This window comes from Grus americana, chromosome 4 (assembly GCF_028858705.1).
Source record: "Grus americana isolate bGruAme1 chromosome 4, bGruAme1.mat, whole genome shotgun sequence".
Classification (NCBI taxonomy): domain Eukaryota; kingdom Metazoa; phylum Chordata; class Aves; order Gruiformes; family Gruidae; genus Grus; species Grus americana.
This window is the reverse complement of record NC_072855.1, coordinates 50,220,655-50,246,963: the sequence shown is the minus strand read 5'-3', so window position 1 is coordinate 50,246,963 and position 26,309 is coordinate 50,220,655. Positions and strand designations below refer to the sequence as shown.

The 26,309-nt window shown below is 42.6% G+C and overlaps 1 protein-coding gene across 2 annotated transcripts in view; it reads left to right on the top strand.

Annotated features, from left to right (window-relative positions):
* The first annotated feature begins 8,239 nt into the window (after window positions 1-8,239).
* The window catches only part of SNCA (synuclein alpha), a 72,542-nt gene continuing 54,472 nt past the window's right edge, over window positions 8,240-26,309 (top strand). Inside the window, exons 1-4 of one of the 2 annotated variants that reach the window (XM_054824204.1) lie at window positions 8,243-8,481; window positions 8,764-8,890; window positions 10,195-10,340; window positions 16,781-16,822. In XM_054824204.1, the coding sequence (XP_054680179.1) occupies window positions 10,220-10,340; window positions 16,781-16,822 (163 nt within the window). In that variant the 5' untranslated portion in view covers window positions 8,243-8,481; window positions 8,764-8,890; window positions 10,195-10,219. Of the gene's footprint in view, window positions 8,482-8,763; window positions 8,891-10,194; window positions 10,341-16,780; window positions 16,823-26,309 lie in introns of both variants that reach the window. The other variant, XM_054824205.1, reaches the window with a different exon arrangement.

Here is a 26,309-nt window from a genome sequence, read left to right as displayed (position 1 = left end):
ATCTGTTTCATTATCACCACTCCTTCTCACATTCTTCATCTGTGCTTTATTTCCCTGTTTGTATCTTGTCATGAAACCAAGATAATAAGCCCTTTTGAGCAAAGAATATTGTCTGATCATGGCTGTAAAACATCAAGCACAATGGGGCATTCATCAGCAGTTATGAGTGCTAATAAAAAGTGAATACAAAAATATATTGATAGGGAAAACAAATTTAACTTCGAAAATATTTTGAATATCTCCTGTAGATTAGGACCATGAGGAGCGGATAAACTGATTCTGAGACTCTGATTCTGCACAAGTTCTGCATCTGTGTCTCAAAACACAAAGGATGTGTGTGTCTAGGATTTTGGCCCAGGGGAAAATGCAGAGGCCCAATAGCAGATGCCCAATATGAAAGCAGACCAGTCTTTTAGGATGCTTTTCCTGGAGATACAGAGAAATGACTACTTGTTTTAAAAAAGGAGATTCAGCTGTTTCAGGCAAGATCATTTGGATTTCTTACACCGAGCACATAGCAGGAGAATGACTACTGAGGGGTCTGAGCCACAACACTGGGTAGTGAATGCGCCTTCAGGACAGTGCAAAGCCTTAACTGTCTAAGTGAAAAAAGCCTATTTAGATTAACGAAATCAGTAGCCCTGTTTTCGGTGGCAACCGATTTTGAGCTGTTCAGAAAACAATGCTGAAAATCTGCCCACTTGTTTAGCTGCTTTGGGTGACTGACTTCACTCACCCAAGCATGAAAATCTGAATATCTCTCAGTCTGACAGTGAGTCGCCTTAGAGTCACTGATGGTATGAACAGCCTGGGAAGTAGGCACTCCTACAGCTGGGACTTACCAACTTTTATCCCAGCAGAGGTAGGACGTGATTGCGGTAACTCTGACATTGCTGACATAGGGCATTTAAAATGACAGCTTTGGCAAATACAGCTTCTACCCCGACTTTGACAAATGCAATCTTTTTCCAGTATCCCCTCAATAAACTGCTGGAGCAATAATTTTCCTAGCACGCTGCTTCCACCATATGACCTCTCTTTTTGTGTGTCCTCACTGTCCCTTGCTGCTCCTGGACAGCACACCTCCAGGCTCCCTGTAGCCTGTCCTTACTGATCCGACCACCTCCTTTCTGCTGCCAACATGCCAGTTCTTGCCTCCCTTCTGCCAGGTGCCTGTGCCATCTGACCTTTAATGATTGTTTGGAAACATTTCATGCCCATCAATCTTCATGCATGAAAAGTCATTCCCCAGAAACCACTAACAACTTATAATTCCTTTCTGGACAAACCCCTCATTGAGATGCCTACACAAATTTGACTTGCGTTTGATTGTGGCCTTTCATTGTGACTCCTGCCACCACATTTGCTCCTTTGGTCTCCCTTTGTCCCTTACCTAACTAACTTGTCCCTTACTTAAGTGATCTTTCAAGTCTTTTTCTCCTGCCTCCTGGGCATCACCGCGAATGTGAACGCTTCAAACTGCTTGTGAATTGAAACAAATTGGAGAGCCTAACAGAAATTAAATGTTTCTAAGGTAATCTTTTTTCAAGATCTGAGCCTGAGGCTGTAACTGGAATGGTAATTTAAATTAAATTAAATTTACATTTACATTTATTTTGTGCATGAATATGAGGAAAAATAAACTTTTTTTTTCTATTGATTGTCTACATTGCCCAAGCCTGAGTATACTTCCCCTTGTGAAGAAATCTGAAATGGCTTCCTGCAATCACTCCATGCCCTGCTTAGTGCTGCATATAGATAAATCTTAATAGCCCAGGTGTTGCCTTAAAATTAAGAATTTTAAATCAAGACAACGCCTAAATGTTTTGTGGCAATAAAAACATAGACAAGATGGTACAGACCCATGGGTTGGAGATTGCACTGAGATCAGATTCCAATAAGTGGTTCCATGTAATAAATAATGGAGCCAAAGAAACGAAAACAGATAATGTTCTTAGAGAGATATTTCCTTTTGTTATTCTTAGTTCCTCCAAGTCAATCTCTGGTTTAATGTCAGCATGAATGGGAGTTGAATTGGACCTGTAGTTGGCGTTACAAAAAAAAGCGCTGGCAACTGATAACCGTGTCATGAGTTTTTGGTGACTGGTATGGCAGCACCCAACAGTATCTAAGGGTCCCACTTGGCTGGGAAGCCTGCGTGTTGGAATCAGAGAAGTGAGAAGAGAATAATGTCTTGCTTTTTCCAGAGAAAACTTTAGGTTTTTCTTATGGGTTGATATGGCAAAACATAATCAAACAAACTATGTAGTCTTTATGTACTTGTTATGTATATCATTGGGGTTTTTTTGCACACACTGAATGTTCAGAAAGAGAATCTCCTTTTTGTGTAGCAAATGTTGGTGAACATCAGATATATAGAACTTCTGTTTATTAAATTTATCAGATAACAGACTTCTAGCAATAAAGCAAGCTCGTTCACAAGCAACATGAAAAACACAAATTTCTGTGTGAAGATGCAGTCATGTGTTTGGATTGCTCATATGCTTATCACCTCTGGATTATTAATATCTCTGATTGCAAAAGTGTGATCTGAACAAAAACTGCTGCTTTTCTTTTGTGTGATGTCTACTTTCCCTCAGAAATTGTAGAAAGACGACAGTTTGATAGAATGAAGTATGCTCCTGTATGGGTTTTGCACTTGTTTAAACAGTTTGCTGGTAACTACCTTTAGTATCTAATTAAAGCTGCTGCCTTGTATCTCTTGAGAAATGCTGCCATCCAGGTAATTAATGTGCTGTGCCTGCACTGGCTCAGATACCTATATTTGCAGCAGGCTACTTTAGAGCATGCAGTCTTATCATTGACCTTGGAGACATCTAGTGCTGGCCTGTCACTCAAACAGGATTTGGGACAAGACAGGCGTCAGTCCTGACCCTGCATGACCATTCCCGCCTTTCTAGCATTAGCATTTCCAGTTATATGAGATACTGCTAACGTTGCATCACATGTGAGGAAGATGATTCTTTCTTTCCATTACAGTCAACCCATTGGTGCTGAGTAACGGGAAACATCTTAAAGAACAATCAACACTGATTTTGCCAGGCACCCTTAGGTCAGCCTCATCTGATGTACTGGGTGTCCCTGAGTAGAAACATGCTGCCAGATGGCCTCCTGGGCACTTAAGCTGTTGCTTTTCAGAGTACAGCTTTGCTTAACGTCTCAGGTGCAACAGACAGAGTTGCTTTTGCCCTTCAGCACTGAATTTCCAGCCTAGATAAATTAATTAATTTATGAAATGTTACCATTGCCTCTGAAAGGTGCGATGTCTCTGTAACTTCAGCCTTGACAGGTTTTGCCTGTAACAGAGGTGGTATAAAGCCGTGAGACCCTTCTTTCTGTTGGTTAGAGTTATGTCAAGATTGGCATAGTTGGGCTGATATTTACCAGCTCAGACGTACATCAACCTTCTTTAAATATATGTATATATACACATGTGTGTGTATGTGTGTACATATCTCCAATGTGGGGTTTTTGGCATATTTAACTGTCTCAGTTAAAACATTTTTAATATCTAATACACTTTGTAAATATTCTCTCACATATACGTATACATATACATATACATATACATATACATATACATATACATATACATACTAAATCACCCAAAATGACTGAGCTATGCCTGAGTAGCTTTTGGGAAGAAATCTTATCATAGAATCAGAATATCCTGAGTTGGAAGGGACCCATAAGGATCATCGAGTCCAACTCCTGGCTCCACAGAGGACCAGCCAAATCAGAGCACATGACTGAGAGTGTTGTCCAGATACTTCTTGAACTCAGTCAAGCTCGGTGCTGTGACCACTTCCCTGGGGAGCCGGTTCCAGTGCCCGACCACCCTCTCGGTGAAGAACCTTTTCTTGATATCCAACCTAAACCTCCCCCATTGCAGCTTCATTCCGTTCCCTCGGGTTCTATCACTGGTCACCACAGGGAGGAGATCAGCGCCTGCCCCCTCGCTCCCCCTCGTGAGGAAACCGTAGGCCATAATGAGGTCTCCCCTCAGTCTCCTCTTCTCTAGGCTGAACAAACCATGGGACTTCAGCCTCTCCTCATACGTCTTCCCCTTATGTTTTACCTATGCTAAAATATTCTGGTGAACTTTTCTTTTGAGAATGTTTATACTGTTCATGTTTGGAAGAAGGAATTTGAGGTTCAGTGACCTCAGTGGAGATATACATGTGGGGTTTTTTTCAGATATGCTTTAAGTTCCAGCCTAATTTTTTCAAATGTTAAGACTTAGGGAAGAAGCCGTCCTTCTTCCACGGTCTCCACCCATGCACATTTTTCTTGGTTAGATCTCTGACGCATCCACCTGCACTGGACATGCTCTGGCCTGAAGCCGGACATGGCTTGGCCTTGGCCTGTAGTTTGCAGACATGAGATGGTACATGCCGTGCTGTGTGCACCGGAGCTGACATCAGGAAGGACTAGACCCATTGTCTGATCTGACTATGTCAAACACAAGGGCTGGAACTGCAGACAAATGAGGTTTCTGAGTAAGAACATGATGCCAGAACAGGTAAATCAGAAGCACAGGAAAAGCAACAAGAATAAAGGCTGGAGCTAGGTCTGGTCATGGAGGTCTGTCTCTGTGAGGTGTTCTGTCTGTGCTCTGGTTTTGATCTGAAGTGAAGGACCCTTTATGCACAAAGACATCGAGAATGTCAATCTGAATTTCAAACAAACCTGCTTCAGCTCCATTCGTGTCTCTTGTCAATGGTTGCATGGCATGACAGTGGACATCCAGTGACCTAGTCCATAGTCAGCACCCAGTTATATCTGTCAAAAGAGTTCACAAGCAGAAATCTTTGCAATAGGAATGAACTGGAAATGGCAACTGCTGCACAATAATGGATATGGATTTAAAATTAATAAACATAATGCTTCCACTGGAAAACTAACTCTGAAATGACAACTTGCAACTTGATTGTACAAAGGCTTTAATACATGTGCTTAACCTTCAGCTGAGCAAACATCACTGGAAACACCATGCAAATGAGGCACGTGCATGCTCTGGAGTGTTACGTTACAACGCTTATGAGCATGCTAAGTATTAAGATAATGACATGCTAAACCTCAGGCTTATGTGTAAGCAAATGAGAGGTCATATTCAACTTTTTTGTGAAATTGAGCATGTTTTTGAGTTGTCAGAAATTGCTCATGCACACAGGTAGTTACAGCATGGTCAGTGACGACAGCAATGGCCCACATGGAGGCCTGAGTGAGAAAAGAAATGCAAAAGTTGTGATGCAAGAGTCTATGAAAATGGTCTGAACTCCCAGTTGCCTCTAAAGCAATGCACGTAGTAAACTTTTCTGTAAGAAACCCAAAGACGCAAATATATTTGCATGAAAAAGGCACTGTTTCACACAGTTAACGGATTTATCAAATTAAGACCATTTTCCACTTATCTGCAATCAGTAGAAAGACCCTGCAGTGGAATAATCAATGTTACCTGTGAATAGCTTGCCCTAAGACAGCTTCCTTTCATACTGCAGCTTTTCAGGTTTTCAAAGGTACCTTTCTCTGAGTAACATCACCTATCTGTTCTGTGGTAACACAGAGAGCCTGTGTGACTCACACTTTGAATAAAAAGGGGAAAGCTTTCAATTTAATATGTAGTGTTCAAGAAGCACCCCTTTCCAGTGTTTCCACATGAAGAGTTTTACATCTGAATTTTTTAACCTGAAGACAGTAATTTCTGACCAGTTTTACTCTGCACCATTGTTCGGTTGTCAATAATTGTTCTTTTCATAGTGATAAAGTAGATTTACTTGATCACTAGCAACTAAACCGATAAGTTAGCCTGCAACGCAAGATGGATTGAAGGAGGTTTTATTACTACTTAATTGATTTTTGCTCTAGATGCTCATGCAAAGTAAACAGTGTCATTAAATAAGGATTTGTTTTAAATGCAATCAGTGGGCAATCTGCTCGCTACTATCCTTTCTTCAGACAGGAAAGGCTTCAGGGGAGAACTTACTGTGACACTAATAGTACTGAGGAGACAACCTAAAAAAACCTCACCTAGCTGTTGTAGACAATGTGGTTTAAATAGGAACTACCTTGCAGATGCAATGTTAATTCCCTATCATATTTAATTCTGTTTTCTACTTAAGTTCCATCCATTTTCAGAATGAAGAATTTCTTGTGTCAACATTTGTACTTTATTTTTTTTTCCTCCTGTGCCTCTTACCCTCTGATTTAGAATTTAATAGTTGCCTATTTTGAAAACTACAGCTGAAATTTTAAGCTTTATTTCTACTGTGGTAACTGATCCCTCGTGCCTTTACCTCTCTATTTCTAGCTGCATGATTTTATCAAATGACAAGCTGTCACTTTGTTTAAGAGCAGAACATAATGCCTCCCTTTGATAAACACAAGGCAAAAAAAGAACCCTTGCAAAAGTTAGGATTTGCAAACATCTGAGCTCTTCTTTGTAAAGTTTTCAGAAATAGACCCATAAATATACACGGTTATTTATCATACTAGATTCTCTGTTATTGCCAACATAATTAAATAAGTCTATCCAGATTTACATCAGCATAATAAAAAGCAAAATTTCATGCTCATAGTCGTTTGCATGCTAGAGAAACAAAAGGCTTCTTCAAACCTGGAAGGTAATACTTACATAAGGAGTGAAATATTCACTTGAATTCTGATTTTGGGTCTAAGTTTACTGGCCTGGGTAGTAGAGAATGACTGAGGGAGTGGCTTTCACTGAGCCAAGTTATATACTAAGGTATATAAATTGCTGGGCCAGTTAACAAAATGTGGAAAGAATATGATTTTGATTCACTTTGATTTACTGCCTGAAACTATACCTATTTTCCTCTCCCCCAAACTGGGAGGAAATAGACATACCACATCTAGTTCTTACACTACTAAGTGTGAATGTGCTGCATGGGATGAATGAGATGAGGCACCTCATGTAATTTAATTCCTGGAATCTTTTCAATTTATTTTTTTTTTTAAGGCTTTTCTTGAGGGCAGAATTATGAGGGAATGATTTGTATTCTCAGTCCACACCTTCTTACACAAAGAAATAAAATATATTGTTGAATGCTTGGTTGATTACAACTAGTAGTGGAATGAACCAAAAGAAAGTTTACCAAACAGTATAGAAATATTAAGGCTTATGAAGAAACCTGACAAGAGGAAGACTGCACTACGTGTTCAGAATGAAAACAAAACCAGGGATGCATCAGCTGTCTGCACAAGATGATGGATGAAAGATGCTCCTTGCAGCTCACAACCCTGTATCTCATCTATACCGTGTTCTGTTTCTCCTTCTGGAGTGCAATAAAAAACAAACTGTTTCTGTAGGTCTTGCAGGATTTTATACAGCATATGAACTGATGTACTGAAGCTGAAGGTCCATCTGTTCTAATGCCTTGTCTCCTACTGATCTTGGCTTTTCATGCCTAAATTCTGCTACCAAAATAGAGAGCTTTGATAACTTTCCCTTTCTGGGGAAAACCCGACTTCTATGCATCAGATTAAGACTTTAATAGCAGAGGCCACGGAGTATATGGTGGAGGATGCTAGGAGAGGTGTGGAGGATGCTAGTAGAGGTGTGTAGGGGTCGGGCAAATCTAGCAGGAGTAAGGTGAGGTTTCTCATAGTGTTCCTGATTAGGGATGAAGATTTTTTTCTGTGTGCAATAGGGTTAAGACTCAAATTACAGCTGCAAGAGCATCACGTCCTGCACTTAAAAAATGAGCTGGGATCGTGAACGTTGTGGGAACACTGGCATTGAACCCTAGCCACTTATGGCCAAAGCTATGGAAGTAGAAGAAAAAGCAACTAGATGCTTGAGGAGATTTTGTAAGGCTTTAGCAAAGTGAAAGGTGAAGTAAAACATAGGTGTACTGCAGCCACCATCAACAGCTTCCTTACACTTCTTCTAAGATGCGGTGCTCCAGTCTTTTGAGCGAGTGGTGAGCGTGCAGTGTCACAGGGGAACCGAGTCTCCTGGTCTCCCTTTTACTCTTGTTCCTCTCTTGGTCTGCGTCGATGGAACAAGTGCTCCCACTTTATCACGCCTCTCACCTCGCTCCCACGGAGGACGCGAGAGGGTGGGCGCGGGTGGCCGGGCTGGGGGGGAGCGCAGCCCCTCCGCGGAAACCCCAGCAGAGGGTGGGCCGGGAGAAGGCGGGGCAGCGTGGCGTTAGCCTCCCTGCATCCCTCCGCTCCTCCCTCCCTCCCTCCCGCGGCGCATCCTCTCTCCACCCCTCGCCCTTGCCTCTCCCTCACACTCGCCGCCTGCGGGGCTGCCGTCGGGGGTGGCGCCAGCAGACCCGGCCCGTTTTCCCCCGCCTCGGGGATGTGCTGAGAAGGGGCAGCTCCCCTCGGGCCCCTCCGTGCCTCGCCCTCCGCCTCCCCGTCCCGTGCCCCCCCTCCACGCCCCACGCCTCCTCGGAACGGGTCGGTCGCCGGTGGCGGAGGAGGCCGGCGGTAAGTGGCGGGGCGGGGTGGGCGCCGTCTCCGGTGGCGGCTGGGGGCGCGGGGGCCGCTCCGTTCCGTTCCGTTCCGCTCCGCGGCGGGGTGGCGGCGGCCCCCCGGGGCGCTCCGGGCGCGGGGAGGGAGCGGCGCGGCGGGCGTGAACGGCTCCGCTCCGCGTCGGTGCTGCCGAGGGCTGGGCTCACTGCGTCTGTGTAGCCGTAGGGGTGCCTGTATGTACCTTATACACGCATAGAATCATATATATGTAAAATATCTGAAATATTTTATATATAGATACATTTCCTGTTGAACGTCCTCTTGTGGGCACGGGGAGGGAGGAGAAGCCGGGCGCTGTGGCCGCCCTGTGCCGTCGGCCAGAGCCAGTGGGTGCCCTTACGGTCACGTCGCCCTGCCCTCCTCGGTAGGTGCCTCTCTCTCTATATGTATGTATACATATCGTCACCACGCCCTCTCCCTCCCTTTGCAGGTGCCTGTGCGTTATTTGATATACACCCCCCCGCGGTCGTGACTGGGGACCCCCTTGGTGGGGGAGGCGGAGGGTCCCCTGGGCTAGGGCCTGCGTCCCCCTGTCTCTGTGTGTATAAGGCACTCCAGCCCCAGGGTGACAGGTACCGTAGGCAGTTTGGCTGGAGCACAAATACTGCCTTTCTTCACACACTCATCACGAGTTAGTAGAAAGCTGCAGCAGCCCAGATGCCTTCCTAGACATCCCTTCCTCCTACTCAGCCTCTGGCAAAGAAAATAACAGGCAGCACTTCTTTCTGTGTGGGTGGAGGAATAGAAAGGACTATCGATAACAGATTCGTTGAAGGGACCCTGACTTGTTGGTTTTTATTACTGTTTTAGTAGTTTCAGTGTAGCGCTGGGTTGCATAGCTGCCACAGAACTCGCTTGGTGGCTTTAGTGCAGTGCTTTTACAATCCTGCATTCTTGCTTTTGCTTTTTAGTAAAATTTTGTCTCAGTCCTGATACACGCAAAGAACCTATTCGGTAAAACTCAATTTCCAGAGGAGTGATGTGGACTGTGCACAAAATGCTGGACTACTGGAAAAGCAGCGTTTTCTATTTGCTCCAGTCCTCCTGGGTTTTAATGGCAGCTCCTTATAACAAGTGAACATTTGTCATTTAGAAGGTGGTGGTTTTTTGGTTGGGTTTTTTTAAGTTGCTAGTGTTTCTTTAAGATAATTTTTTCTTCTGGATGAGAGGTGGAGTATCATCAAATCACGGGGCTATATCTTGCAATCAGCACATGAACAGAACTGTCCTATGGAGGAAATGATGCCTTGGTAGGCAAGAAAAGGACTTATCGTATCAATGAATCCATCTTCCAACCAGACCTGCGTTATCAGCAACCTCTCTGTAGGATTCTGTGGAAAGAGGATCCCCAAGCCTTTCTTGGATTGAGGGAGCTGGTCTTGCAGCACTATTTAACTCGTTATGTATGGCAGCATGTGAGAAAATGTAAAGGTGATTCATGATTTCACTGTTCTTTCTATCTGAAATACTGAGTGCAACCTCACATACAGAGATGTGTTTGTGTATTGCTAGTAGAGATGTGGATGAAAGCTACATAATATGGGGGTATCAATATAATTTTTAAGTAATTGTGATCTCATTTGGTTTGAATAAAATTTTCTTCCCTTTCTGGGATAAAAAACTGGAAAAAAATCTTACTGAAAGTGTACTGTATAATTTTTCCTCTAGAGCTGTGTGAAGAAATTCTTCAGCCATGGATGTGTTCATGAAAGGACTTTCCAAGGCAAAGGAGGGAGTCGTAGCAGCAGCAGAAAAAACCAAGCAGGGTGTGGCAGAAGCGGCAGGAAAGACGAAAGAAGGCGTCCTCTATGTGGGTAGGTGGGCAGCAGAGATCGCACTGCTGGTCGGTGTACCCTGGCATTCATTGCTGGATCCTCATCAGACCTATTCTGCAAGAAAAAAAAAAAAAAATTAACCACTCATAGGAGACCATTACAAAACAAATAAAAGGAGAATTGTGCCCTCCAGAGCTCCAGTTCTTTGAAGGCAAATGTTGGTTCTTATGTCATGGTGTTTTGCTGGCTGTGCATTACTGCCCTGTGGAGCCACATCTGTAACGCCATACTGAATGAGGTCGTATCGTAAGAAGTGCCTTACAGTACAGCTCACTAGCTGGCACTCTATTCAAGAAGTTTGCTAGGTTAAGGCTGAAGGGGTAGTTGGCAGAGTAAAAATAAATTTTAAAAAAAAAGATGTAAAAGCTGAAGTGGAAGGTAGCTTCACAGCATCCCATAGAACACGTGGGTTTTAAGTGGGATTTTAAGAGAAGAAACTTGAGAGGTTAATTCAGGAACTGAGCATAAGCCGTGCGTACTGCTTGGCATGTCGACAGTAACATTTTGTATGGCAAAGTGTCATCTCCTCATTTTTCGAATTATCTTCATGTTCTGTACTTACTATTGCATATCCATAGCAGATATTTTCCATGACTTCTCAAGGAAGAGCCACTGTAGTTCATGATGTAGGGCAGGTAGACCCCAAGGTAGCAAAGCAGTTAAGTCACTTACCTAGGCCACACAAGAGCCTTCCACAGAGCCAGGGCTAAAACTCTTTTCAAATCCCAGGTCGGTACTTTCATTGCACGATCATCATTGTCACTTAGCATTTATCAGGCTTTAGAGGACTATCTTGCAAATGCTGCCATGAAACATCCACAGGAAAAGAATCTGCCAAGACCATATGAATAAGTAGTCATTTAAGAAAAAAAAAGGATCTATTTCTCCTATTCATCAGAGTTGGTTTATAAAGGAATGGAGGGGGAAAGATACCCTTTTCTGTAGGTCTCTTCTTTTTTGCTGATTTTGTAGCAGGTCAGTTCTGTAATGGACGCTGTGTGTGACTAGGGAGATGTGCACAGATACCAAAGAGAAGTTAAACAGAGATGAAAACTGGAGGCATTTCTTATTTTTTTTAAATGGGAGGTCTCGGCAATTCTGATGTCTTTTCAGGATTCCCTCTGCCCTTGCAGGCTACTGCCAGTCTGTAACAAATTATTTCTGCTCCAGATAGTTTGGACTACTCATTTGGAATACACGTTTCTCCGCTGAGCCATAGCAAAGCTCAGTACTCTTGCCAACAGAGATGGCAGTCATTTTGAAAACTAATTGTAAGATGAGTCTATTTTAAAATGAGTGTCTGCTCATTTTCAGTATATCAAAATCGGTGTTCTTTCACTGTACATTGTGCTTGATACCAAAGTTATTTTTCAGGGGTAGGGCTTTCTTTTTTTATTTTTTATTTTCTTTTCTTGTAGTTCCTGACCATGCTTCTAGAGTCATTGATTGATTTGTATTAGAAACCTGCATTGTGTACTGAATTAATCTTTGTGTCCGACCTGTTCTCCAGACCGTAATAATATTTGAACCTAGTTCTGCTTCCAAAGGCAACAGATTTCTTATTGTCTTCAGAGACGCATTTGCTGAGGTTGAACTTTGGAGGGCAAGCTTGCTATTTATTTCAAGAACAAAATACAGAGGACAGCGGAGCCCTGAGCCGTGACAGGGACCCATGCATGTGAATGTAGCAATGGTGAAGGATCCTTCCCACAGCAGATGCCTGCCTTTCAGGGGGAAAGAGCTGTATGCACGGTTTCAGTCATGCAGGTGAAAAAGCCCTTGGTTGGAAGCTGTCTCCAGGAGCTGTGGCAGCTCATGTGCCTGGGTGTGTGCCTGCCCATGCCTGCTTGCAGGGAGCTGCAGCTTCCCCAGCTGAAGTTTTAACAGGATCAAGTAGGGTAAGGGCAAACGAGGAGCTGGGTATTTCTCTGTCTACTTCCCAAGCACACAGCAGGGGCGGCTCTTCTCCTGAGCAGCGTTAGCAAAGGCTGGTGTGATAATCTCTTGGTTCTATAGGCTGATAACGGCTGCAGTGCAAAAGGTGGTGAAACCCCCTTATGAGCAGAGGAGAGGAGCAGCACACTTCGTTAGAGCTCCCAAAGGTTTCTCCCTCCCTATGTCTATAGTTGGGTTTTCAGATATGAGTTTCACAGCCAGATTATGCTGTGAAAGCTGCCTGACATCTTGCAAAAAAGAACCTAACAACATTGGGCTGAGAGGGACCTGCTAATCGTTTTCAGTTTCAGCAGTCGTCTCCATAACATTCAGCCTTCCATTGCTGGTGGAGAATTAATAAGATGTAAAGTCTTTGGTCCAGATCCCCTAGGTGATATGGTCTCCCACTGAAATCAAAGTAAATACGGAAAACATCTGGACCTTTCTGTCCAGGTTGCTGTTAGCTATTATGTGAAAGATTGTAACAGAATTCTACCTGGTAAGAGTTCTATTAACAAAAGCTGCTGCTTTGGATGAAATATGGTCATTGTAACTTATTTTTTTTTATTTTCTTCTTTTTTTTTCTTTTTTTTTTTTTTGGCACAAGAAAAGTTCCCTTTGGCACAGAGGGAAACTTAGCGCTCTGAGGGAGAGCAGCGTATTAAAGGATTAACTGAGGATTTTTTCCCTCTCCATGCTGAAGTCTGTTCTTTCTTCCCTCAGTCCGCTGTCTTTGTCCTGCTTTTGAATACCCCAGATACTGTTCAATACAGTCTATAGTGTGTTGTTATGCTTTCAGGTGGTGGTTTGGGGTTTTTTTCCTAAATTCCTCTGCTGATGTTGTTCAGCATTGACCAGCTGAAATCAGTGTCTCTGTCTTGATTCATACAAGCACAGCATCAGGACTTTTCTTGGTGTCAAACAATGGCCTGATCATTGATTAGAAAGGAGGACTGAGGTTCAGCAGTCCTGTGCTGCATTGTGTATGCCGTAAATTTAAAACTATGCCTCCATGTATCCTTCAAGAGTTGGTGGTGTGAAGCAGTGAGGAAATGACTGGCAATACTTACCCTACTTGCTTTGAAACCAGGAACTGTTTACAGTTCCTTACATCCAGTAAGAAGGATGCTCTTGCACACTCTCAGTGATGTACTGCTCAAGAGCTCCTCTGAGCTCTGTGTGTGCTACCAGGGAGCTGAAGTTTTTGCTCGATTGACTCTTGAGTGCATGTTCAACGCTCAGGAATGGAAGTTTCCAGTCTGATCATTTTTGATGTGTTATACCCTCACAGAACAAGGGAATAGTTTATCAGGAGCAGAACGACTAGCAGATGAGTTGTTTACTACTCCCTGTGCTTAGCTGGCACATGGCCTTAGAGTAGAACAGCGCAGTCATGACCTATTTGGCAAGACCATCCCAATTCCTCTGCTGCACTCTCTTTTCATAAGCTTTCTTATTTTCCTTTGGTAGTAGAAAAGCCAGCAGAGTAGTCAAGGGACTCAAGGTCTGTCTGGTAAAATAATGGGCTTCAGCACTTGAGAGCAAGTGTTTTCCTTAGATGATGATTTCTCCCTCCCCTAATTTGGGCTTACATCTCCTTGGCTTTAACCATCTCTTAGTAAGTGACCTGAATCTCAAGGAAGGCTTGCTTGGAATAGTCTGTTTGTCTCTCAAGAAGAGTGTATCGTCAAACTGCTGATACACACATTCTTTTTGGAATAATGACAGTGATGATAATAAATAATGAAATTAAGAGAGACTATTGTATTTTTTTTTATTGTACAAAGGCAAAAATTCTGGTTTTGGCTTCTCCCTCCCCTCACACAAATGTGTATTATAGCCAGAAAAAGTAGCATTACCATGTACTGCTATTGCTCCTGCATCGCCTAAGGAGTGTAAGCCAGTGTTAGGTCCCTTGGTCTTTGTATTATCCCTACTCTGATGCCTTCATTCCCCCTGTTATGCACGGCATGATGAGCAAGATTATTGATGTTTTGGGAATGTCAAAATGGAAAACAGCTAGTTTCTGTCAGAAACAATGTGGATGACCAGCTTTCCTTCATTGCCAGCCTACGGAATTGTTGTCCTACAGAATTCAACTGTTGTATTTATAAGCCTGTTCAGGCAGATCCTAGTGTACTTCTAGATCCTGTTGTAGCTGTGATGGCAGAAACAGCTACTTCCATGCAAGTGTGCAGTAGTGGGGCAGATAGTATTGAGCTGTAACATCGCTGTAAGGTCTGGACCACCGCTTAGCTGGTTCTTTGCCAATTTATGGATTTGGCTATACATATCTCTGTTCTGTATGGGTCTGCCAGCCGGGCTTTCGCTAAAGAAAAGCCTGTCTTCTGCTAACAGAAAGAGACCAGCATTTCTACATGAATTGTGGTTACAGCAGTGTTACGTCAGGGTAAGTGAAGTAAGAATCAACTTGCGTACGCCCCTGTGGAGAGAGAGGCGTTGCAGAGGTCCTCAGGGAGTTCTGTCATACCATCCAGCTCTCACCGGCCCTAGGGAACTGAGTACTTGCTGTTCACACGTTTCCATGCGTTAGTGGCTTGGCTTGCAGACAATAACTTCAACGAGATGAACGAGATACTGGCCAGGTCTAACAATGCATTTAAAAGCATATGCTTAATGTTAAGTATAGACACACTGTAAGCCCGAAATGGTGTTTAGACACTTCCTAGAAGTCGGTAGAACCATCATCTGCTTAGATTCCAGCATGTGTTCAAAGTGCTTTGCTTCCCTAGGTCTCATGGTGCCACAAGATTGAGAACCAAAGTCCTAAAACAAGTCCTTAGGCATTAACACCTTGGATTTAATAAAATGGACAATTCTTTCAATGGCAAATATTTTCACTGAGATAAAACACGCTTTTTAAAAAGAGAAAAACAGAATAAAGGGGGGAAAGATTTCTCAGCTGTTTAACCTCTTCATTTGCTAGTTAAAGGAACATGTCACTTTACTTGATGAAACATTTTTTTTCCTCTTATTTATCATGGAGTATTCTTCTGCTCTAGCTCATAGACAACAGACCCTTTTCAATGCTGTAATCAATCTGATGGTGCCAAAAATACGTTGCTTAAGTTCCATAAATTGGCGCTAGCAGCAAGTAAGACACATTGATGAATGAACTTGTATTTTATTTCAGTGTTTAATTGTATTATTGTAAAGAATTGTGGACAGACTTGCTTTCTTCTAATGTATTTCTGCTCATACATTTTCTTCTAATATATTTCTGTTTGTATCGGTTTGTATATGATTATATACATAGTGTTAAGCTAAAATTATATAGATGTTAGAAGTACAAAATCAGAAGTATAAATTATAATGTCTCAAATACTGAGTGACATACAGACAAAAACATTGCATTACAAATAAGGCAATTTCTGGTTTGGTAATAAAAAAAAATCATCCTATCTCAGGCAGACTAGGGTAAGCCAATAAACTAGGAGCCATAAACTCTCTCTCTATAATGCTTAATTGCAAGTTGTTAAGCATCGTAGTCCACAGATGAGTACTAATCCCTGAAACGTAGCCAAATTATAAACGGACAGGTAGAGCTCTGGTAGGAAAAAAGACATGGAGTTTTCAACAGCAGTATGTGCTAATTTGTTTCTTTTCCCATCGACGACAGGAGAGATTGTTCCCTTCCATGCAGGGTGGTAAAAAGTCAGGGTATTTTTACATAGGTGTTCCAGAAACTGGTTTGATGTTGAGGGTGGCAGAGTTACGCTGCTTACACAGGTCTTTTGTTATGTCTCAGCCTTGTACTAGCTCTTGGTTTCTGTCTGCAGAATCTTTACGTAAGTTGTCACGTGTGCCTGTGACAAGGAGGACACGGGATGCGGCAGACCTTGGGTTTGACCCAGGTGGCATTTTCCTGTTCGAATCCTATCTACTGCTTAATGTTTCCCTTTCAGATTAATTTCTGTCTAGATCTGGCTAGCAGTACCAGCTCCCCATGATTTTAACCTCTAGGTCTTTCTGTAGTTAAAAACCGGTTGTTAACCGCTGCAGACTGAGATCTGGAGAAGAGATGCTAGATGAAATTTTAAGGATCTTGTGGAAACTTTGGCTCTGATCTTCTGCAAAGGCATGCATGAGTCTCCTCAGGATGTTAACAGTAACATGGTTTCCGTGCAGTCATCCATGTGAGTTTGCAAAGTGGGAGGCTTAATTAGCACGGCCATTAAGAAAATAGCAAGGCAGTCAGTACATATACATACAAGAAATAAACTGCAGAAGTGTTTCCAGTATTATTTACCTTTCTACACCCAATATACATTCATGCAGTTGCTCTTTATTGACCGTTTTGCCCTTTCCCTTAGATTGCATTATCTTGAATTAATTTTAATAATCTTAGGAAATACTGTGTGCAACCGTATGTAATCTATATAGTCATCCCTCTTTATCATCCATCTAGTCTTTATCAGTACTTAAGAACATGTATTTTCAACCTAATATTGTTCTTTGTTTAGGTTCCAGGACCAAGGAAGGAGTCGTTCATGGTGTCACAACAGGTAAGACAATTATCTCTTAATTTCAGCTGCCTCCCTACATTTGATTAACCAACCATTTAGCTGTTAAAAATTCTGTGTATTTTTTTGAGAACACTCCAATTTATGAATTTTGAAAAAACCGTAGATAATTGAGAGGCAGAAAGCAACATTGATTTTGTCAAAATGCATGCACTGTTTTACAATCAAATATGTAAATTTAATAGAGTTGTTTCTATTTTTGAGGGATATTGTGAATCAAAGTCAAGCTGTACTAGTATGAGCCAGGAGACTAACGAAACCAGATTCCGAAACAGAAGGAAATAACTTGTTTTTGTAGAAAGAGATAAATCAAGGGTCTTTCTATTGTTCATTTATCGCCAAAGGTGAAATATTCTGTGCTGGAAAGTTATAAACTAGTTGGCATGAAAAAGTCAAGTCTTTCTTAATATATATATTTTTATTAGTAGTAGTATTATTTTTTGCTATGAAGAACTTTGACCTATGGAAAGTGAAAGCCTGGCTTGGATGCCCAGGTTTGTCTCCTTGTGATCTGAGGAGGCAGAAAAGTGGGATCTGGGGGTGGGAGCGAAGGAGAGGAATGCCGCTGGGGGAGGACGGGGGAAGGCAAAGTGGGGAGGGAGCTGGGCGTACCTCAGGGGGACTTTAATGTCCTCATTTGGGAGCTCATAGTCGGGCAGGACCGATGGTTGTGGAAGAGACAGGAATTACTGCAACAAACGAAGGAGGGAAAATAATGTCGGAGGAGCCTCCTTCATACAGTAGGGACGGTAAGAGCTAGGTAGAACGGGAAAACCGCAGGGAGTGTTTGCAGTTAAGGCAAACGACGTCAGCAGCGTGCCCGTGCTGAAGTGTTTTAGACTGTCCACCCTGAAGCTGGCATGCAGAACGGAGTTCAGCCCCGCAGCCGCTCACTCGGCCCTGCCGTTGGCTGCAGCCCGCGTGGTTCAGCCGAAGCTACCGTTAGGCTGGCTGCCGCGTCACCGCCGTGCGGTGTCACCACTGCGGGAGGTTCGCAGGGTGACGAGCGGCGGCGGGAGCTCGCGCACGGGGCCCACGCGAGCGGGGAGAGACTGCGGCTCGGCAGGGGGCGTTCCCGGCGCGGCTGAGTCCGGGCACGCTGATTGGACGAGCCGGCAAGGGGCGGAGCCCGCACCCGTCCGCGCGGGTGATTTATCCCGGCTGAAGCCGCCCGCCCGCCCGCCCGGTGGCTGCTGCCTCCCCCCTGCTGCCGCCCTCCCGCAGGCCGAGTCCTGTCAGAGCGGGCGGCCACCCAGGCTTCGGGCTGCGGGGAGCGTGCGGAGGTACGCCCCGAGGTGGAGGGCGATAGCGGTGTGACATGGTGCATGAGCTGCTCTGCTTGGGGCTGAGGAGCGTCCGAGAGTCTCTCTGCCATCTCTGGCGCACAACAGCCAGCTCAGAGAGACCACCTCGAAGGTAGGTCTGGGATCCGGTTTGTGCCAGGAGGAGGGCAACGTGATGGGGGACAGGGAGGGGTGGAAGCAGGTTACTGTGCACAGCTGTGAGAGGAACCCCTCCTTACCCTCTCAGATACCCGTACAGGGTACGTTTGAGGCTCCGGGTATGGTAGATGAAGGGCGTGATGAGATGGAAAAGGAGGAACCTGTGTAAGCACCCTCACCAAGGGCACATCAACCACCCCTTGCAACAAGACTTGCATTAAGACCAATGTTGAGACGATACAATGGTGAGTTATGGTCATCGGTGGCTCCCTCCTGAGCAGAATGGAGCCACCCATCTGCAGACTGGATCCTCTTTTCAGGGAAGTTTGCTGCTTCCCTGGGGCCCCAATCAGGGATGTTGCCAGGCCACTGATGAGCTTAGTACAGCCTTTGGGCTATTACCCACTCCTGATCTTCCGTACGGTACTAATAATGCTGTAACAAGAAGTCAAAGATCAAGCAAAAGAGATTGCAGGGCCCTAGGAAAACTGCTAAAAGGTTCAGGAGCACAGGTAGCGTTTTCCTCAGTCCCCCTAGGGGGGAGAGACTTTGGAAGAAACAGGCGTACCAAAGACATTAATATCTGCCTCCAGGACTGATGTGTCTGACAGAGCTTTGGTTTTTATAACCATGAAAGAATCTTGAGACACAAGGTATGCTATGGCCTGATGGGATCCACCTGTCCCAATGAGGAAGATGCATCTTTGCTTGTAAGCTGGTAGGACTGATGGGAGAGGATTTTAAACTGGTACATCTGTGGCAGCAGAGAATCCCATGTGAGCTTAACACCTATCATCTGTGCTCTTAGTGGTTCTTCATTCCAGCCTGAGGTCTGTTTCCAGCAACACACAGAGAGTGCAGCTTCAGAGAAGGTGTGCTTGCTGCACCCACAGTTGTGCTGCCGCTGCAGTGTGGATATGCCCCATCAATCCCTCCATTCCTAGAAGATTCTTGTGACCCATCAACGTGTCCCACTTGGAGCTGGTTGGGTGGGAAGATAGAAGGGAAATAGCTTACAGGAAAGAAACGCATTTCAGAGTTTTGATAAACTGATTTGAATTTGTCAGTTATGAGAGTTTGGAAATGTTTTTTAGAACTCCCTAATCTCTCAGGAGCAACAGTGCTTTCAAACTGAAGTTAATGCTGAGCATGTATATTCACATTAGCATTTCTACACTGAAAAAGTAAATTTGCATTTTTAAATTCGTTTGCAGGGATCACTTTAGGTATGAACTGAAACCAGTAACTAATAATTTGTAGTAAGTGGCAAAATGAATGGAAGTCTTTGATCTCTACAGAGTGCAAGAAAACCTCAGCTGATCGTAGTGCATTGAACAGAATGTGTAATTTTCTGCTGTAGAATATGGATTTCTGGAGATGTGAAGAAAATGTGTGGTCAAGAAGTTTAAGGTGTTTTTCCCCTAAGAAATTAGAAATCAAATAAGGGAGTAGAAAAGGATTTCTTCTTTCTTTTTGCTCTGTATACAGCCACTGTATCATTCATCTGTGCTCACATAAGCCAATGCAAAGGATAAACAACTGTAGGTAAACTAACTTGGCAGTGTTTAATATCACAACCCAAATAAATGATTAAGAAGTCAGTCAAGAGTATTTTTAGTAAGAAAATTGAACAGAACATCTGTGATAGTCCTTCAGAGTTTAGCCTCTGGCTAAACATGCATGTTCTTGTTTTGAGGTTTGAAATCTCAGTTTGCTGGACCTCAATTAAGAGAAATGTTCAGAGGGATCATTACTATAACCCATAGAGGATTGCAGTAGAATGAGATTTGAGGCACATATATCCAATCTCATCACAGATGTGGGAGCAGCAACCGACAGCACTGTCAAGCAAGATAACAGAGGTGATGTTCACCAAGCTGGGCTCTGTGTTAGAATAAGTCAAGGGTATTTGCACGTGTATAAAACTTGCTGAAGCACTGTGATGCTGCAATACGTTAGCTTAGTCAGGAACTTCTTTCCCTCCTCCTGAGAGAAACAGCTGATCTTGAATGCTGTGAATACCTGTCTTTGTCTGATTGCAATATGCGTAGTGAGACAGGAAATTTTAAGTAGGTGAATAGAATTTTTGACAGGTTTGAAAAGATGTTAAATTTTGTTATGGAAGATACAAAACTGACTACAAAGCCAAACATAAGGAGAGCACATCTGTTACGTGCTGTGCCTAAGAAAAGTTACTGGGAATTTTAGGCAAAACAGTGGTCGTTCCTCTCCTGCTTTAGAAAATGGGTGACACAAAGTGAAACACCCAGAGCTTGGGAATAATGGGTATTGTGCCACAGTTTGCCTCCATCTGGCCTGTTAAATTGTTTGAAAGGAGTTTGGCTGTTGAATGAAAATGGAAAATGAATGGAGGACATACAGGTTGAAATGTGGCAGTGGGAAAGGAAAACTAATGCAAAATCCAGAAAGCATGATTTCTAAAATGAAACAGTATAGGCTTGGTACTGTAAGAACAGAGGAATTGCTTGGACACATTTTAAAAATAATAATAAAAAAAATTGCAAATCTATGAAGAGTTGTTCTGGCAAGCAGAGAAGGTAGATAAAAACAGATTTGGGTTCACAGTAGTGATGCTGTGAAATATAATATGAAGACACTGAGAAATGCTAGTGAAGTTGTCTTAAAAATCAAATCCATTTAAATATCAACACTATTAAAGCTGTTGTGACAAAACTGCCTTTTAGAGCACTTGTAAAGACCTACTTTGGCATTTGCCAGTTCTGGTGGTCTTATGATGCAGCAAGGTGTTAATAGCATGTGAAATCTGAGGTGAAATAACACCTTTTTTTATGTGAATAAAAATTATTCAGGAGGTTGGAGACAGTCAAATGCAAACTAGAATCACAGATCAAAATAAGTGTGTGTTCACAGTTGTGCAGTCAGTCCTTTCTTATTGTCTGAGTTCCAAGGTCTTGCTAGTTCTGCTATTTTTGAGTGGTTTGTGGTTTAAAACTCTTTGCTGGTGAAGGGACTGGGAGCTGGCACACCTCAAAGTGCTGAACAGCTAAATATGCTTTTCAGTCAGTTGTTTTCCAAACCCTGAAGTACTGGACTGAGATGTTTCTTGCTTTAAACAAAGTATGACCTGATTATTCCAGATTTAGTTGCATCAGGACACTAAAATGAGGATACCAGGCTGTGATTCACAGGAATATGGTGAGCATGTTATTTGTCAGGTCACCCTTTCTCAGAACTTCTGAAGATGAAGCAGCTTTGCTTATTGGTTTTATGGGGCGTTAGCTTGTGTATCTGACTTGCCTGCCTAATTAACATGTCTGCTGGCCTTTGACTGTAAACGTATAGTTCATCCATCTTGTTTATCTCCCAGGGATAACTGTCCAGAAGTGTACAATATCAAAGATGAAATATTTACAGTCAATCTCCTGATAATCAAAGTAAAGCACCGGTTGTACAAAAGATTAGGGCAAAAAGCCCTTGACACTTGAACCATATGTCTGGACTCAGCTTCAGGAAGCAGACATAATATCAACAGTTATGAACCATAGTCAAGTGTTTTGCATAATTCATTCATCTGATCATTTTTGTTGTTCTTGGCATTCTCAGTCATTGTTATGCCTGATGTGATTGTTCTAACCCCATCAGGTATCTTATAGTAAATTGTATGGATTAAAGAACCCCCAATGTATTTATGGCTTCTTTGTGAATCATAGAATGGTTTGGGTTGGAGGGGATCTCAAAGATCATCTAGTTCCCCCCTGCCATGGGCAGGGACACCCTCCACTAGACCAGGTTGCCCAAAGCCCCATCTAGCCTGGCCTTGAACACTTCCAGGGAGGGGGCAGCCACAGCTTCTCTGGGCAACCTGTTCCAGTGCCTCACCACCCTCACAGTAAAGAACTTCTTTCTAGCATCTAATCTAAATCGACCCTCCTTCAGCTTGAACCCATTACCCCTTGTCCTGTCACTCCACTCCCTGATAAACAGTCCTTCTCCAGCTTTCCTGTAGGCTCCTGTCAGGTACTGGTAAGCCGCAATTAGATCTCCCCGGAGCCGCCTTTTCTCCAGGCTGAACAGCCCCAACTTTCTCAGCCTGTCTTCACAGGAGAGGTGCTCCAGCCCTCTGATCACCTTCGTGGCCCTCCTCTGGACTTGCTCCAACAGCTCCATGTCTTTGTTGTACTGGGGACCCAAAAGCTGGATGCAGTAGTCCAGGTAGGGTCTCACAAGGGGGAAAATCCACTGCGTAGTCCATCCATCAAAGCCATGCGTCTCCAATTTAGAGACAAGGATGTTCTGAGGGACAGTATCAGATGCTTTGCATACGTCCAGGTAGATGAAGTCAGTCGCTCTTCCCTCATCCACCAATACTGTAACCCTGTCATAGAAGGCCACCAAATTTGTCAGTCACAATTTGTGCTTTAGTGGAGCTGTGTTGGCTGTCATCAATCACCTCCCTCTTTCCCATGTGCCTGAGCATAGTTTCCAGGAGGATCTGCTCCATGATCTTGCTGGGAAATGAATTCTTCAAGTACCTAAGGCAACCTTATTGTCGGAAATACATATTCGAAAGTATATTTAGGGTAGTAAGAGTAATTTCATTAATCCAGAGCAATCCTGTGGTTTTCATCTACTGCTGTTGTTCAAAATTGAAAGTAACTAATTCTCATTTTGAATTGCTCCAAAGGTTTCACATTGATATCATATGTTACCCAGTTGTCTATAATAAGTAGGGAAAAGAAAGTTTCAATGCTAATAAATTTTGCACAGTGCTACAGTCAGTCTTAGAACTTAAATTTCAAAGTTAGCCTTGGAACAGTCATTGTACGCCATCCCAGGATCGTTTATTGCAATGGACAGTCTCTGCATAAATGGACAGAAGTAATCGGGCCATAGCATGGCAGAGCCCTGCAGAAGCTGATTTACTATGTTTCTCAGCACTGCGATGCAAAGCAGGCATCAACTTTACAAAGACTTAATGGGTTAAGATCATTAAATAACCTGGTGTTCAAATTAATTTAATTAGTTATCACCCCCCTGCATTCTGAACTGATTTGTTTGTGCGTGCTAAATGCTTTTCCCCTGTTACTACTTAGTGTAAGCAATAAAATACTTAAGACTGGAAACCTATTTTGTTTTTTCTTCTGTCGCTAGGGTTTCAGAGCTGAAGGGTCACCAGGCTGGAACTTATTTACAGAGTCACTCTGGTAACAGGGACTTTGTTGGTGTTTAGGTATTCCTTAGAGACACGAAAGACAACTTTCTCCTACTAGTAGGAGTGCTTTTGCAAGTTGTGCTACATGTATAGTTTGCGGGATTTATCTTCATGGCTCTGATTTCTGAATCAGTGTATGAGAGATCTTTCATGGTGTGTCCTGTGTCACCTTTCTTAGGCTATGTCTGAAATAGAAGTAATCTTAAATATACTGCTTTTGTTACTACTTTGATCAGGTATCTTCTTGTTGTGCCAGTAACAGTGTTAGTGGCCTGATTGTTTGCTTTTTTGTTTTGTTTGCATGTACTAAGCCTTTCCTAGGGTAATGTATTTCTGGGAGGAGAAAACAGATTTCAGGCAGAGCTTTCCCAAAACGCTCTAGTAGTGGCAACGGCAGCCACTGGGTAGTTGCTCTTGGTAGGTGGTCGTACTTGCCATGACAACATAGCCTGAGAAATGTGGGTTTAATAATGGCATTGGGAATTAGGTGATTTATATTGCAGCATCCACAGTGCACCTGGTTTCACTCTGTTTCTTGGTATTTTGCTTTTGAGGTGCAGTTTTTTAAGATCTCAAGATAATAAAACTAATTATGACTATTGACAATGAACACAGTGCAACCATGCACCATTTTATCGGAAGGGAGGAGTCTGCTTCAGAGCAGCTGAGCATGTGATCCTTTGGCAGCCTCAAGCCTGCTCAGTTTGTCTCTTTTAAATGTTCTGCCATCCAACGTGGCTTGGAAAAGGGAGTTTTCAAAACAGTGTATGTCAATTCCATACAAAAAAAATTAATGGAAGAAAACATATAGAAAAAGGATCTTGATTTATATACCTTCTATTGGATTTGTTTGGGTTTTTTCCCTTCTCTCCTGGAAAAGGAATGAGACAGAAGAAAAATTAAGCAATACTGAAACTTGCCCAAAACACAGCTCTTCCTTTTTTCTTTTTTTTTAAATTTCTTGGAGAGTATTACTTTAAAACATATTTTTGCAAGATGCTATTTTTTTACCTGTCTCTGTCTGAGATTTCTTGTTGCCATTCTAAATAATATAAGTGTTAAGAAGTTTCCATCTTATAAGGTACTCGTTTTGGAAAGATTTGGAAAAAGTTTTGGAAAGTTTTGGAAAGACTCGATGGACAATCAGATCTTAACATTCTTTGGAAGATAGTATGTTACTAGGACACACACCTTGAGATATCCGTTTGCAAGAACAAGTAGAAAAACTTCCTATATAGGATTTTATGTGTAGAATGCAGAGATTTTTGTAGTCTGTAGCTGGTAATAATCAAATGGGGAATCTTAATAGATGTGTTTCTGCGCTTGCTAGCATTATGTCAAACCTTCCCTGAGGGCAATGTTTGCTTTTCAGCAAAACCCACTTTTAATTTTTATTTTCTGGAAAAGCGAGGCAATAGACTACTAGATGGATACAATGAAAATTGTTGTGAATTTGTATCTTATTAACATGTATAGGTTGGAAGCTATTTGGAGCAGACTTTTTCTGTTTCTGGTTTCAGACAAAGTATAGTCCATTGTCGTCCTGCTTTATAATGAAAGCTCCTGGTTTTGGTCATAATAGACGTAATACTCAATTGGTTACTAACTTTTCGCTTTAAGCTAGTTAGAATGAGTGTTAATTGACCTGCCTCCATTTTCAGTCAACAAATATTTATTATTTGGGTCTTTAATAAAAATCATGTATTAGGCATATTGTTTACCTTTCCTGCTTTTTCCTACTTGTTGTTATTTAATGTCAAGCATAGCAATCTATGCTGTGTGCCCTGTGATGTGTGCAGCTGATACCCTTTATGTAAGGAATTAGAGAATTCTAATTTATCCATAGAAGGTCTTTTCTTCATCTGCGCTTCCCAGACAAGTCTCTGAAAGCGTGGCCTGTCTGCCAAACAGAATCCATCCCATGATCATGAAGGGTGCAAATAGAGCTAGGAATACGTCTTATGGATCAGGTGGGATTTGGGCTGAAGGAAAGTATAGGATTAGTTAGAATTACAAAACTAATGCTGGATGTTTCTGAAGAACAATCCCTTGTTTAGATGAGTAAATGTGGTTTTTTTGCCAAAAATCTGGCTGTGTAACTTTAAGGCATGAAGTCATCCCATCTCTTTTCTTAGACTGGTTTCACTGTAGCGCAAGCTGCTTTCAGAAAGAGCCCTTGGGGATGAATGAGCAGAAAGAACCCAGTGATATTCTGAAAGGTGGAATGGCAACTGCTGATGTATATGTAGGCTAAATGAGTTGTTGTTTCCCTGGGGCTTGGAAGTTAGCTATTAATCCAGTTTGCTTTGGCATCCAGTCTTTTTGTAGATTAGTATGTTATAGATGGGCACATCAGCAGCGGGGCAGAAGTCTCAGAGAATCAGCTAAAAGGTTTTATTTTAAATTCTCCAGTTGAGCAACAGTAGCTCTACCTATTAATCAAGTATCTTTTAAAAAATAAAAGAATAATCAACGGCTTTTGAGTCTAATGTAAAAAATCTTGTATTCCATGCCCTGTAACATGCAGCAAGTGTTTGGTGGATTAATTGGAATGCATTTCCAAACTGGGATATATTGAATGCAATTATTGTACATTATACAGTGAATTGGATATAATAAGGACCCTTAAATAATGATTTTCTTCCCTAAAATACAACTAGAGATGAATGAAAATGTCAAATGTCTTTCATGTGAAAGAAATTGAGCTGCAAATAAGGCTTATTTTTACCTCTGCTGCTCCAGTGTTACCAGATGGATAGTCTCATTCCTTAAGATCCACTTGGGGTACACAAAGTGTAATGGCCTTATGGCTCTTCGTGATGTTGGGCTGTCA